The sequence below is a fragment of the Camarhynchus parvulus genome, chromosome 20 (genome assembly GCF_901933205.1).
Source record: "Camarhynchus parvulus chromosome 20, STF_HiC, whole genome shotgun sequence".
In the NCBI taxonomy this organism is placed as follows: Eukaryota; Metazoa; Chordata; class Aves; order Passeriformes; family Thraupidae; genus Camarhynchus; species Camarhynchus parvulus.
Genome location: NC_044590.1, coordinates 8,428,669 through 8,441,110, shown reverse-complemented (window position 1 = coordinate 8,441,110; position 12,442 = coordinate 8,428,669). Strand labels below are relative to the sequence as shown.

The 12,442-nt window shown below is 51.3% G+C and overlaps 1 protein-coding gene across 1 annotated transcript in view; it reads left to right on the top strand.

Moving 5' to 3' along the window:
* The window catches only part of JPH2 (junctophilin 2), a 31,802-nt gene that overhangs the window by 16,228 nt on the left and 3,132 nt on the right, over positions 1-12,442 (top strand). Inside the window, 4 exon segments of the mRNA XM_030963537.1 lie at positions 6,498-6,616; positions 10,034-10,293; positions 10,296-10,820; positions 12,055-12,152. Of these exon segments, the coding sequence (XP_030819397.1) occupies positions 6,498-6,616; positions 10,034-10,293; positions 10,296-10,820; positions 12,055-12,135 (985 nt within the window). The 3' untranslated portion in view covers positions 12,136-12,152.

Here is a 12,442-nt window from a genome sequence, read left to right as displayed (position 1 = left end):
GGTAAAGCACACTCCTCTTATGGGTGGAAAAGCTGAAGGACCCTGATTACATATGTGCTGTAAAGATGTTTTGATGCACTGGTCAGTGGGATAACCCAGCTCCTTTCCTTTTGCAGTGGTACCTAATTAAATCAGGGTCCCCAGGGCATTTGCTGAGCCCCTTTGGGAAGGGTGTTCTGGAAGCTGGAACAAATCACTGGCATTTGGGCATAGCCCCAGGGCTGTGCTGCTCTGAGGGACCTGCTCCTGCCCCTCGGGGCTCCACTCAATCTGCACCCAGAGCAGCAGAGTGGCCCTGTAAACCAGGGGGAGAAGGAGAGGGTCCAGCTGGCAGCTGCAAATCCCCCTTTTCCCAAAAATATCTCTGTGGATGATCTGACAAGCTGCTCCCAGCTGTGCTGTCAGGACAGGCTCCAGCAGAGCCAGGAGCTGCCTGTCCTGCCGGTGGTGCAGTGTCCCTGGGTCAGGGTGTCATCCTGGTGTCAGCAGCCCTTTGAGCTGGCAGGCTCTGGCTTGCTCTGCTCCCTTTGTTGCCAGCTCTGGGCAGCTGCTGGCTGCATCCTGGGGCTGTGGGGGAAACAGAGAGCAGCTGTGGGCTGTGCCAGCCCCATGGGCTCCTCACAGGGTGGCACAGCCAGGTCCTGCTGACCACTGCCTACCCAGTCCCACTCAGCTCCCAGGGCACTCAGGCTGAGACTGATGGGGCACATCCTCCTGTATGTGGGGCTGGGGTGAGTAGGTTGTCCTCTCATTGAAGACAGCTGCAGATCTGTCTGCTGAAAGATTAATATCTCTTTAACTGTTCCAAAGGGAAGTATCCCTCAGTGAAAGATGCAAGTGGCTCAGAGCTATTTAGAGCTGAGGATAACATTTCGGTATTTTAAAAATTCACCAAGTAATCATAAAGGATGAGCTTGTTAGGTGGCAGGGAGTTCTGCCCGGCCTGTGCTCCAAAGCACTGCACAGAAAAGGATGCTTTTCTCTGGGCTGAATGGCCTGGTCATGCCCTTTCTGTGGAAGGAAAGAGAAAAGGTCTGATTTATCCAGCCAAGTAGCCTGGGCATGTACAAAGTGCTACCACTTCTGTGTAAGTGCTGGTACTGAGAGGGAAAAGCCTGGGGCATCTCATGAGCTGCTCTGCAAAGTCAGGATGGTTTCTCTTTTTGGCTTTCTGCTTCAGTAGTATGGAGGTGTTTCCTTTAGGATGCAAATTGTGTTGATTTATACTTATTTCAGAATTTAGATCACACCTTGCAGGTGCAGAGCCTGTATAATAAAACAGCAAAGGCTCATGCACCCCAGGGGTGTCAGAGTGGAAATGGAGTGGGTACATGCATGTGAGTGATGGAGCGACAAAAGCAAAAGGAACATGAATGGCACAGCTGTCTGTCAGGGCAGGACAGCCATGGGATGGGACGGATGGGTTTGACTGAGGGCAGGGAAAGTGGCATGAGAGGTGGACTGAAGAGGGATATTCAGTCCTGTGGTCTGGTTTACAGGCACATGAAAGTAGCAGAGTTTTGCTGGTACCTGTGTGCATGCGGAGGCAGAGGGAAAGACACAAAGGAGATGGATTGGGACTGAGCAGGAAGAAAGGGATGCTCCAGCTAGAGAGGTGACACAAATATGAAGATGGTGTGTCAAATGGAGAAGCCAAAAAGTTCTGTCCTAGTCAGGATGTAGAATCATAGAATTCTGGAAGGGACCTTTAAATGTCATCCAGTCCAAGCCCCAGCCCAGGTGTGTGCTGGTCAGGTCTGTGTCCTCTTGCCCTTCATGATGTGAGCACAGAAGGGACCACGTTGCCATTAACAAAAAAACTTCTTCAGCTTTCCCTAGATCCCTTCTGAGTCCTGCAAACATTCCTGCCAAGACAAACAATTGTTTTAACTTTCTTCAGAAGGACAGAATGATTCCTGCTGGATGCTGGAGCAGGGATTTGGCTGGGAGTGGAAAAGCCAGTTTCCAGGAGAGGAGAGTTCAGCACAAGACTCTCTTCCTAGAACTGACTCATGAATTACTTTTGCTTAATGGTCTTCTAGACAGCTCCTAATATCAAGAATGGTAAGAATCATAGAATCACAGAATGTGTTGGGCTGGAGGGGTGTTCAGTTGGTCCTTGCTCAGGGTTTGCTGAATCAGTGGGAGAAGAGGGACCCTGGAGAAGGATGGACAGCACTGGACAGGTCTGACATTCCCCTTGTAAGCAAATGTGAGGGCAGAGAGCTGAACTCTTCCCCTATTTCTAGCTGCAAGGTCATTGCTGCATCTTCAGGCACCCCAGCACTGTCTGGTATTTGCAGTATTCCCTGCTAATTCCAATTTCATTTGCAGCCTAATCCAATGTGGATGTGCAAAACCACATAAACTGTCCAAAGAGCCGGGGTGCTGCTGGGCTGGGCCTCACCTGTTAGCGCGGTGCTCAGCTGCGGCTCGTGTGTCCCTGGGGGATTTTAGCAGCAGTTGGAGGAATGATCCAGGCAGTGTTTCTGGGAGATGGCCAGGAAGGACAGGAGTGGTGCCCTGTCCTGCACTAGTACAAAAACGATTAGAGCATTAGAGCCATGCCAGAGGAGCAAATAAAGCAGCAGATGCATTTAACCCTCCCGTCCTGCTGGGGTGTGAAGCCCAGCAGCTGCTGTGATCCAGCCAGGAGGCAGTGGCAGCAGGGCTGGGACAGGGGCTGCAGACATTGCCCACATGCCTCCCCTCAGCTCGGCTCCGAGCTGCTGCTCCTCCTTGCAAAGAATTCACTGGAGCTATTTTTAGCAGCACTGCCCAGGGAGATGGCTCAGGGTGCAGTTGGGAAGTGCTCATCCTGGCAGCGCTGCCTTTTGGGACGGGGAGCACCAGTGTGGGTTTGTAAAGGTCCCTCTTTGTGTTTATTTCCTCCAGCTGGATGTGTTTATTGTTCGTGGCTGATTTTCCAGTGCTGCCTTGAAAAGGGTCGTTTGGATTTTGCTGCTGGCTGCTCTAAAGCCCCTGGGTCTGTGTTTCAGTTCCCACTGAGCTCCTCTATCTCCAGAGTTTCTTTGCTGGTTTTTGCAGAGGCTGTTTACTGAAGAGTTAGTGGAAGCTGACAACACAACAGCAATAAATAAAAAAGTGTGGCCATGATTAAAGTGTGCCTGAATAGCATCAAATTTATCAAGGCTGGTATTTCCTTTTTGTGAAAGCTCATTTTGCTTTTTGAGAAGATCTTAACATTGGAAGAGATTTTTCTTCTTGCACATTTCACTTCTGGGGTTTGAAATCACCTTCCTGACACCCTCAAACCTCCCTGGGCTTTTTCTTTCCTTAGCTCCTGCTCCTGGCAGACCCCAGGCTGTGGGATGGGACAGGCTGTTGTGCTGCATGCACTGGGCTCTCCCAGGGTGGCTGGCATTTGTCTCCTGCTTTGCTGCCAGGGCCAATAGTTCCTCTGTGCTGAGCTCCCAGGCTCTGCCAGCCACGCAGATAAATCATAAATTCAGGGATACTCGAGGCCAGCTAGAAGTTATTGTTATGGCTGGACCCTTTCCTCTAGGCTGGGCTTTGTCACAGTGCCATTAAACCTTCAGTGTGGGTTTTTTGGAGGGCTGCAAGCAGCACTGCATCCCTTGGTGCCCTGGGCATGTGCAGCTCAGCCAGGGAAGGTGAACTTCAGACACCATGCCATGTCTCTGAAAGCCAAATATTCATCACCTGGCTACTGCCAGATAAATGATGTCAGCAACAGAGGGACCCAGCACGGGGCATCAGCATCCCTGCTGGGGCCAGGCTGGCTGGGAGAGCAGTGCTCTCCTGGGATGCCAACAGGGCCGACGTGTGGTCTGCTGGAGGTGCCAGACTTGAAAGGGCAGCTGTGTTGACAATAGTCCCCCCAAATCAAACACCTCTGGATGACTTTGCAAGCAGGGGGACAGGAGCAGAGGTCAGCTGTGTCCCACAGAGTGAGAGGTGCCGTGGGGCAGTGCAGGGTGCCAAAGCTGTGCTGCTCAGCTTCTTGTCTCCACTCCATGTGTGCAGCCCAGGATCTGCCCCAGAGTGTCCCTGCCCTCACAGCCCTCATTGTAGAGCTCTACTACCCTTGGGCCTGTGGTGTCTCACAGCAGTGGCTCAGCTTCCCACCACCCACAGCATCCTCACTGCAGCCTCTGCAACCCAGGCTGGATCCTCTTGGTCTTGCCATCTCTCCTTCTGCAGGAATTGCAGTCAAATAGCATCCAGCAGCTTCTCTGGAGAAAAGCAAAACTCCAGCAGAAAAAAAGCATAATTGGGAGCTACCTCAGCCTCCAACATCTCCAGGCACCAAGGGATGCAGTGCTGCTCACAGCCTCCACAAGACAGCCCTGTTCTCTTGTGTTGTCCCCAGGTGCTGGGAGAGAGCTGAGCATGCAGGAGCCATCTGCACCCACTTGGTGACATGTCCAGCTCTGTCCTTACTAGTGAGAGCAGACCCCCATCTAGTGCCCTTCCAGATTATTTCTTTGGGAGCTACTTTGAGGAAAGCACTTGCCAGGAGCTGCCTGCTGTTCCCCCAGCTGGGGCCAGCTGGGTGATTGTCTGGCTGGGAATTGGTCAGGATAGCATCTGCCTGGCTCAGAGAGCAACTGAAAGGGAGAATTTTATCTTTTGATGGTGAATCTCATCCTCCAGGAGCAGCAGGACAAAGGCAGGGCCTGGAGCACGTCCTGCCAGGATGAAGAGCTGGATCCTCCCTTGGAAAGCCTCTTGCCTGGGGCCGGCGCCAGGCAGGCTGTGTGCCCCAGGCACAGCACACCCAGCCCACTCTGATCCCCCAGGCATGGAGAGCACACACACATTCCCCTTGGCCCCTGCCAGATTATAGTGGAATTAATCACGCTGATTATATGCTACCAAAAAAGGAGGTGCTTTCTCTGTTCAGAACTGGCTCAGACCCCCTGCTTACAAGCAGCAGCCTAAAAATGCTGGTTTCTGCCTCATCATGTCTCTGGGTTTTTCAGGAGCTGTAATAATTTTGGATAAAAAGACAAAGAATGACAGCAATCCCAGGCAGCTCACCCTGTAGAGAAAGTGGGGAGATAACATGTGAGTGTGGGCAGGGAGGTGAATCATGGCTCCAGCAGAGTGGGATGTCATCCCAGGGAGGGACAGGCTGAGCCACAGCAGCTCTGCACCCTCTTCTCTATCCCAGGGCCCTGCAGAAGTGTTTTTGGCCCCTTGTCAAGTCACACTATTGCCTGTATCAGTTGGGATTGCTGCCCTACTTTCAGTTCTTTCCCTACAGCTACTCAAAATGGCATTTGTGTGTATCTTCTCCCTTGAAAGGGTCTCAGAACAGCATTTCTATCATCTTTTCATTGCACCTGTTGAGTATTCAAACTTCAGCTTGTCTTGTCTGCCTACTGCATCTCACTTTAATGGGAAGGAATCAATCCTCATTTCATGACTAATAGCCCAAAAATTCCTCTGGAGTGTTTTCACTGCAGGAATGAGAACTGCATCTTTCCTCCTTTTTTATCCTATAACATGACCAGATACCCACCTGCATCTGAAAAGGGCTCATCAGATCACATTAAAGGTTGTAATTTAGGGTGAATTGGAGTTTGAGGAATGCTAACTGCTTATCACACAAAAATATGTGGATTTGTACATGAAATGGGGAATCTGCCAGTGAGAGCACAGGGAAGGCAGCTCTCAGTAAGACCTGAGTGCAACAAAGCAGCTGAATATACTGTTCTTCACCCGCCCTTATTTTTAAGGTGCAGCGTTGCTGTTTGAAGTCAGCTCCTTCCCAGCCTGTGAGCAGCTGGGCTGTAAAGCCATCCCTGCTTTTAGCAGGAAGATCACAGGGCCCCGAGCCTGAGGCATGTGAGGAATATGACAGCCGGCCAGTAAAATAACTCCCATAGCCTGCAGCCCTGCGGAGCAAGGAGGAGATGTGCTGGGAAGGAGTGGAAAGGACTCAGAGAGCCAAGCTGAGAGGGAGACAATAGCTCTGGTGAGATCAGCTTGTCAGGCTGCAGTGAGTAACGGAGCTCCTGGACAAGGCGTGTTGTTTGCTGGGGAGCTACAAGAGAGACATTTCAGGGAAAACCCATCATGTGTGCTGAGCAAGGGCACACTGCCTCTGGTGAGGTGCAGCAGCTCAGGGCTGGTGACACACAGAGGAGTTCAGCCACCAACCATGCCTGTGTGATGCCTTGGTCGTTTCTCTGAGCAGCACAGCATTGAGCCCATTCTGCAGTGCCTGCTGCCTCACTGCAGTGTGTGAACATGCTCCCATTTACAAACACACCTGCCCTGTTCCCTACGTGCAGCCTTTCCACCTTACCTTTGAGCAGCTGGGCCCCTTCCATGTTGAAAATCTGCTCTTCTCTCCCTGAGTGTAGGTTTTTGGCTCATGTGGGCAAGTTCTGAGTGCTGTTATGCCAGCTGTGCTGATTCAGTTGTGGTGGCAGCCAGGGTGTGCTGTGTGGTGGGATGACCTTGGCTCAGAGGGTGCTCACTGTTCTCCCCTCTTCTCTCTGCAGGACGGCTCATGCCAAAGCCAAGGCTGAAGGCTCTGAGCAGGCAGCTCAGGCAGCCAACAACGAATCAGGCATAGCCAGAATGATGGCCAGGGAGCTCTCCCCAGACTTCTACCAGCCAGGTAGGATCCGAGGCATCTTCCAAGAGGTGTCTTGCAATTTCCATGGGGAATCCGTTCAAGTGCTTCACCCACTTAATAATTCCACGAAATGCTCTCCTGTCTATCATAAATCCTCTTTTGCTCAATTGCAGCCAGCCCCTTGTCCTGGCTGATTTGCTGTCCTCCTGACACTACTCTTTTACTCACTGTGTTACCATAGCCTGGAGGAAAACCCCACAGTTTCTGAGCTTCTCATGTTTTTCCATACACCGAAGCCCTCAGAACACCAGGCAGGACAGGCAGCAAGCTCAGGGCTATCTGCAGCTCCCCTGTAGATACATCCCTTGTGGCTTTTTCTTGGAACAGTGTTGCACATTGACTCACAAACCCACATCCTGTGGGGCCTCAGAACAATCAGACTCTGCTAATTAGGGGCTGTAATATCCCATAAGAAAGCAGCTAATACAATATACTATTTTCCTGATTCTCTATTAATTTGTTAGTATCACTATTAATTATTTGGCTGGGTAAACACTTGGGAGGTTCCTTCTGTGAGACCAAACACTGAGGATTAGTAGATGAGAAGTGTCATACTAGAATCAGCATTGTGAATGCCATTACTTTTCCCCAGACTGAGTTAGATAGAGATAAGTTCTTCCTGGAAAACTTTCCTTTACAAAGAGAGAAGGTAATAACAGAGCAGAAAATAAAATTCCAAGTGCTTACATTTTCATCCTTTCTTTCTTATTATCTGGATTTATTGTCTGGAGTGAATGTCCCATGGTTACTGAGGCAAGATCACAAGGGACTATCACAGTGGTAAAACTGGGGGTAGAAGCCAAAGGTTGACTTGTGCTCAGCAAAACCTGACACCTTCCCCTGCTCTGATTTCGGTGTCTCTGCATCTCCTGTACCACTCCCAGCGCAGGGCACACAGTGGGAAATGGGAACAGCTCAGAGCTGGTGCCTGGTTGGGGAGAGTCATGGTGACAGATTTTCCTAAATTCCCTGTGCTCTTGCCTTGTCCTGCATCTATGAGCTGGGGAAATGCTGTGCTGGAGGGCTGCCCCTTCCTCTCCAGCGCCCAGCAAGGCCTGTTGGAGCTGGCTTTGAGTGGGGAAACACCAGAGCACCCAGGCATGGGCATGAGCCAGCCCATGGCACTTCATTTAACAATGGTTAAATGTCGCTTGATCCTCACATAAACCCCCCAGCTGCCACTCACAGCTCTACATTCACCCTTTGCACACTGGGGTATTTATAGAACAGAAACAAAGGAAACTGGAATCCCTATGGGGAGGTTTTGGACATCTAGCTAGATTATTTTTCCACCCGTGGCAATTGAATGAGACAATTGAAACAGTCTCTGTAAAACACTTGGGGCAGCCTGACCTCCACTCCTGGCTCCTTAGGTGCTGGATCCTCTTGCTGCTGTTGTGTAGGGCCTCACTTGGGTCCTGGCCTTTCTCAAGTTCCTGATGTATGTTATTCCTCTATGATTCTTTTAAACCTCTGAATTCCCAAAGTGCACAAGGATATATCTCGTCTCGCACGGTTGCACCATCCAGGAACAGACAGACAGTTTGTTCTGTCAAAAGCCTCAAAAGTCCTAGCTTTGGATTTTGCTAGGACTGAGAGCTGCTGCTCACACAGCCAGGAGAGCCCCAGGTGTGTTTGGTAGCTGTATTTCTCCCTGCTGTCCTGGCAGATGGACTGTGCTGTGTCTGGCACAGGCAATCCTGCTCAGCAAGCCGCATATCCCTAATAACTGTTGAGCCCTGAATTTCAGGGTATCATCCCTGGTAACTTAGAGAAGGATGTAAGCCAAAACCCTTGCTGAAATGTGCGGGAAGATGAAGGTGGGGAGCTGAGTGTGTGCCCTCCAGGCAGTTGGGGGTTTTTGTGTTGTGAATTATTCAGGAAGAGAAGAAAGCAGCAGGAGAGAGCAAGGAGCCTGGAGCTGCAGGCAGCCTATTTTGAGGAGTCTGAACAACTGTTGAAATGGCTTCCAAATAACTCAGTTGCAGCCAGAAATAAATGGCCCTGAATGGGTCATCTGCTGATTGACAGGAGTGTGCAGGCAGAGCAGAGCAGCTGAAATCAGTGCCCTCCGTTTCCTCACTGCCCCTCCAAGTGGAGGCAATGCCTGAATGGACAGGAGGTAGCAGTGTGCAAATCATACCACTGACAGAGCACCAAGTCAAATTTCCCAACTAGACTCAGGTTTGAATTGGTCCTTGAGACGGAGTAGATGAGGGGGGGGACCTTAAGGCAGCCAGAGGCAGTGTGGCTCCAAGATCTGTGTCGTTCAGGAGCACAGAGCAAGCCCTTGTCAGCATCTCTGGGGTTCAGCAGATTGTGGCCAGAGCAGGTGCTAGGCTTTCAAAGAAGCTGCTCTGCAACCTCACACTGCACAGGAGGAGCACGATGCTCTTCTTGTTCTCACTTGCTATGAGCATCACCGTGATGTGTGGGGACCCTTCTCCCAGCACATCTCAGCATGTGGAGCACTGTGGAGGGTTGTTATTCCACAAGATATTTCCAGTTCTTTAGTGATGCATTTTGGTGGATATCTTAAGTGTCAGGCTCTGTTTGAATTCCCCTGGCCCAGGCTGGGCTGTAATTTGTAATAGGGTTACTAAGAAGTAAAGATTTAATGATAGGTGAAAAATTGAAGTGAGGCAATGTTGCTAGGAAGTCACAAGTCAGTGTGTGAGATGAGGCCAAAATGAAATCTGAAGCCCTGAGTCACCTTTCGTGATGGTGCCAGGTAATTTTGCTGCTGTTGTGGAGCTCAGGGCAGACAAGAGGGCTGTATAACTTCCAACCCTTTTTCATATATAAAAAACCATATTTTTCTTATCTTGATGGATGAGACATCGATAATTTGGGGACCCTTCCTTTCCTGATGTCACTGGTCATCCTGTATATCCTGTGAAGTTACCATGCTATTTGACACCAAGGGAGCCACATGGAAGACTTTCCTAGCCATTAAATAAAAAAAATAAACAAAGTTCATTGGAAGCTGTATCCTCCTTAGCCCCAGCATGACCCATCTGTGTGACCACATGAAGCTGGGGTGCAGATTTTCATTGTTTCATTATGTAACCTTATCTGCAGCTCCTGCCTGCTCCTTCACCTCTTCCCAACTGGACAGTTGGGAATAAGACTTGGAGGAGTCCACAAAAAGGAGCCCACAATAAGGCTTTGAGCCTTCAGGAGTTGCTAGAGGAAATTCCTAGAGGAAGTTACTAGAGGAGGTTCCTCATGGCAGCAGGGTCTGATTTGGGAGTTCTTCCTCTCCCAGACTCCAGCCTGGACCCTTGCACCATGGTCCCCAAACCCATTGCTGCTGGGGGCACAGCTGCCAAAGCCATGGCACTGGGGTACCCCGCTGTCCCCCGTTCCAGAGTGACTTCTCACACATTCTCTCCGCAGGCCCCGAGTACCAGAAGCGGAAGCTGCTGCAGGAGATCATCGAGAACGCCGACCACGCGGTCAACATGGAGGAGGAGGCGCCGCGGCCCGAGGCCGCCCCACCGCCCCCCACGCCGCCCGAGAGCCCCCAGCTCCACGAGCAGGAGGAGCCGCGGCCCCGCGCCAGCCCGGCACCCAGCCCTGCCGCCCCCCTCCCGAGGCCAAGCGGGCCAAGGCGCCCCCAGCAGGACGGGGCCCTGCGGCCGGGCAGCTGGGCCGAGGCGAAGCGGGCGGGCGGGCGATGGCAGCCCAGCACCCTCCGAGGGGGGCGGCCGGGCCGGGCCGGGGCCGCGCCGCTGGCGCCGAGCAGATGGAGATCGGGCCTCTGCAGCGCATGGCGCGCGAGCCCGACGTCGAGCTCTTCAAGGGCTACCACAGCTACGCTGTGCGGACGTCGCCGGTCACCCCCGCCACGGACTATGAGGAGGAGCAGTTCCCCGAGAATGAGCCGCCCTCCCCTGAGCCCCGGGGGGAGCCCCAGCGCCGAGGGGGCACCCCTGGCCCGCCGCAGGGCCGCGAGGAGAAGCCATCAGCGGAGGCCAGGCCGGAGCTGCCTCGGCCCAAGGAGCCGCAGCAGCAGCAGCGCCCCAGCCCTGAGCGCAGGGCCCTGGGCCGGACCGAGCCCGCGGCCGACAGGAAGACTGAGGCCAGGGCGCCGGGCCGGACGGAGCCCAAGGCAGGGGCCAAGCGCGGCCCGGCCCAGGCGGCGGCAGTGGTGGCAGCACAGAAGGCGGAGGAGTGTGAAGAGGTGACGTGGGGCATCCCTGGGAGCCTCCTGGGAGCCACTTTAGCTTTTCCTCTACTGGTCTAGCAGGACCTAGAGGGATGCAGACCCCCCGGGCCTGCCTCTTTCTCCCCAGCACCCAGCAAGGCCTGTTGGAGCTGACTTTGAGTGGGGAAACACCAGAGCACCCGAGCACGGGCATGAGCCAGCCCATGGCACTTCAGGGCCTGGGGCTGCAGTGGTGCCAAGTGGTGCCTGGAGGCTCTTTTTAGGATCCTAGAGCCTGCTGGAGGAGTGTTGGCATCCCCCTCTCCTGCCATCTTCCCAGCCTGCCCTGCCTGAATGCTTGCTCTGACATTCATAACCTCCTCTCTTGACCTCTCATAACATTGACCTCCTCTCTTTACCTGGGCAGATATGATTTCAGATAAGTTGTATTTCAAAATTTGTACAAAAGCAGGCATCTTCCAGTTAATTTTATCCACTTTTCTCACCTTCTTTTCTCACCCCATTACCAACCAACTTGGATATGAAAGTTGGGGGAAAAAAGCCATGAAGAGCTCAAGTGTGTTTCTCTTTTACCCATTACTTTTTTTTGCTGTAGGGGCACCTCATGAGCTGAACTGTGGTGTTGAATCACCAGCCAATTTCCCAGGTTTAAAATACAGTCACTGAAACTTAATTTTGCTCTTAGCAAATACAGCTGGAAACCCAGACATTTTATTAGCCCTCTGAGACCCATCTTGCAGTCCTTTGGACGTGAATGATTCTGATGTGACTTTAGAAAAGCACAGCTTGGAAATACTTTGGTCTGAAATTACAGCAATCTCACATGGTTTCATTTGCTGGGGTTTGGAAATAGATGATCTTCAAGGTCCTCTTCCAAATCAAAGCATTTTATGATTCTATGATATTAAAAATGACAAGTTTACAAACACAGGCAATGTGGATGCAGAAGGGAGTTGGGAGGAGCAGCATGACGTGGGATCAGGAGTTCATGTTCTTGTGGTCAGCGTCTCCTTTAATCTAATTTAGCTGCAAAAGAAGCCTGATTTAACATCCTTCAGATGATTTTGCAGGGAAGAAGTAGGAATAGGATAGGATAAACATTCCACTAGTTTGAAAGTCAGGCTGGTTGTTAAGTGCCACATTTCAGTGCATTGGGAGGGGGTGATTGTGGTATTTTTGAGCAGCAAAATCAAGCTATGTCTGTCTGGAGCTGTGCTGTGTAATGCTCTGTTTTGGGTTTTTCTTTCAGGGACCTAACACAATTGTGATCTGCATGGTCATCTTACTGAACATTGGTCTGGCCATCCTATTTGTACATTTTTTGACATGATGAGCCTCTTGAACAAGGTAAGAAGCAGAACGAGACTTTATCCTCAATTTGTAGATGTCACTGGATGTTTTAAGGTTGACTGACTTTTCATAAAATGTCATCAAATTATTGCATGAAACTATTTCATAATTTCATACATTTTCTCAAAATTAAGAACTGTGTGGGTGGGATACAGTCCCACCATATAGTTTTGCCTTCCCAGTACCATGGGCACGTTTCATGGAGTGAGAATTCCATTGCAAGAGTGTGTGATGTTAAAGTTGAAATTTGTTTACTGCAAATCCTTCAAGAAACACTTTAAATTTAC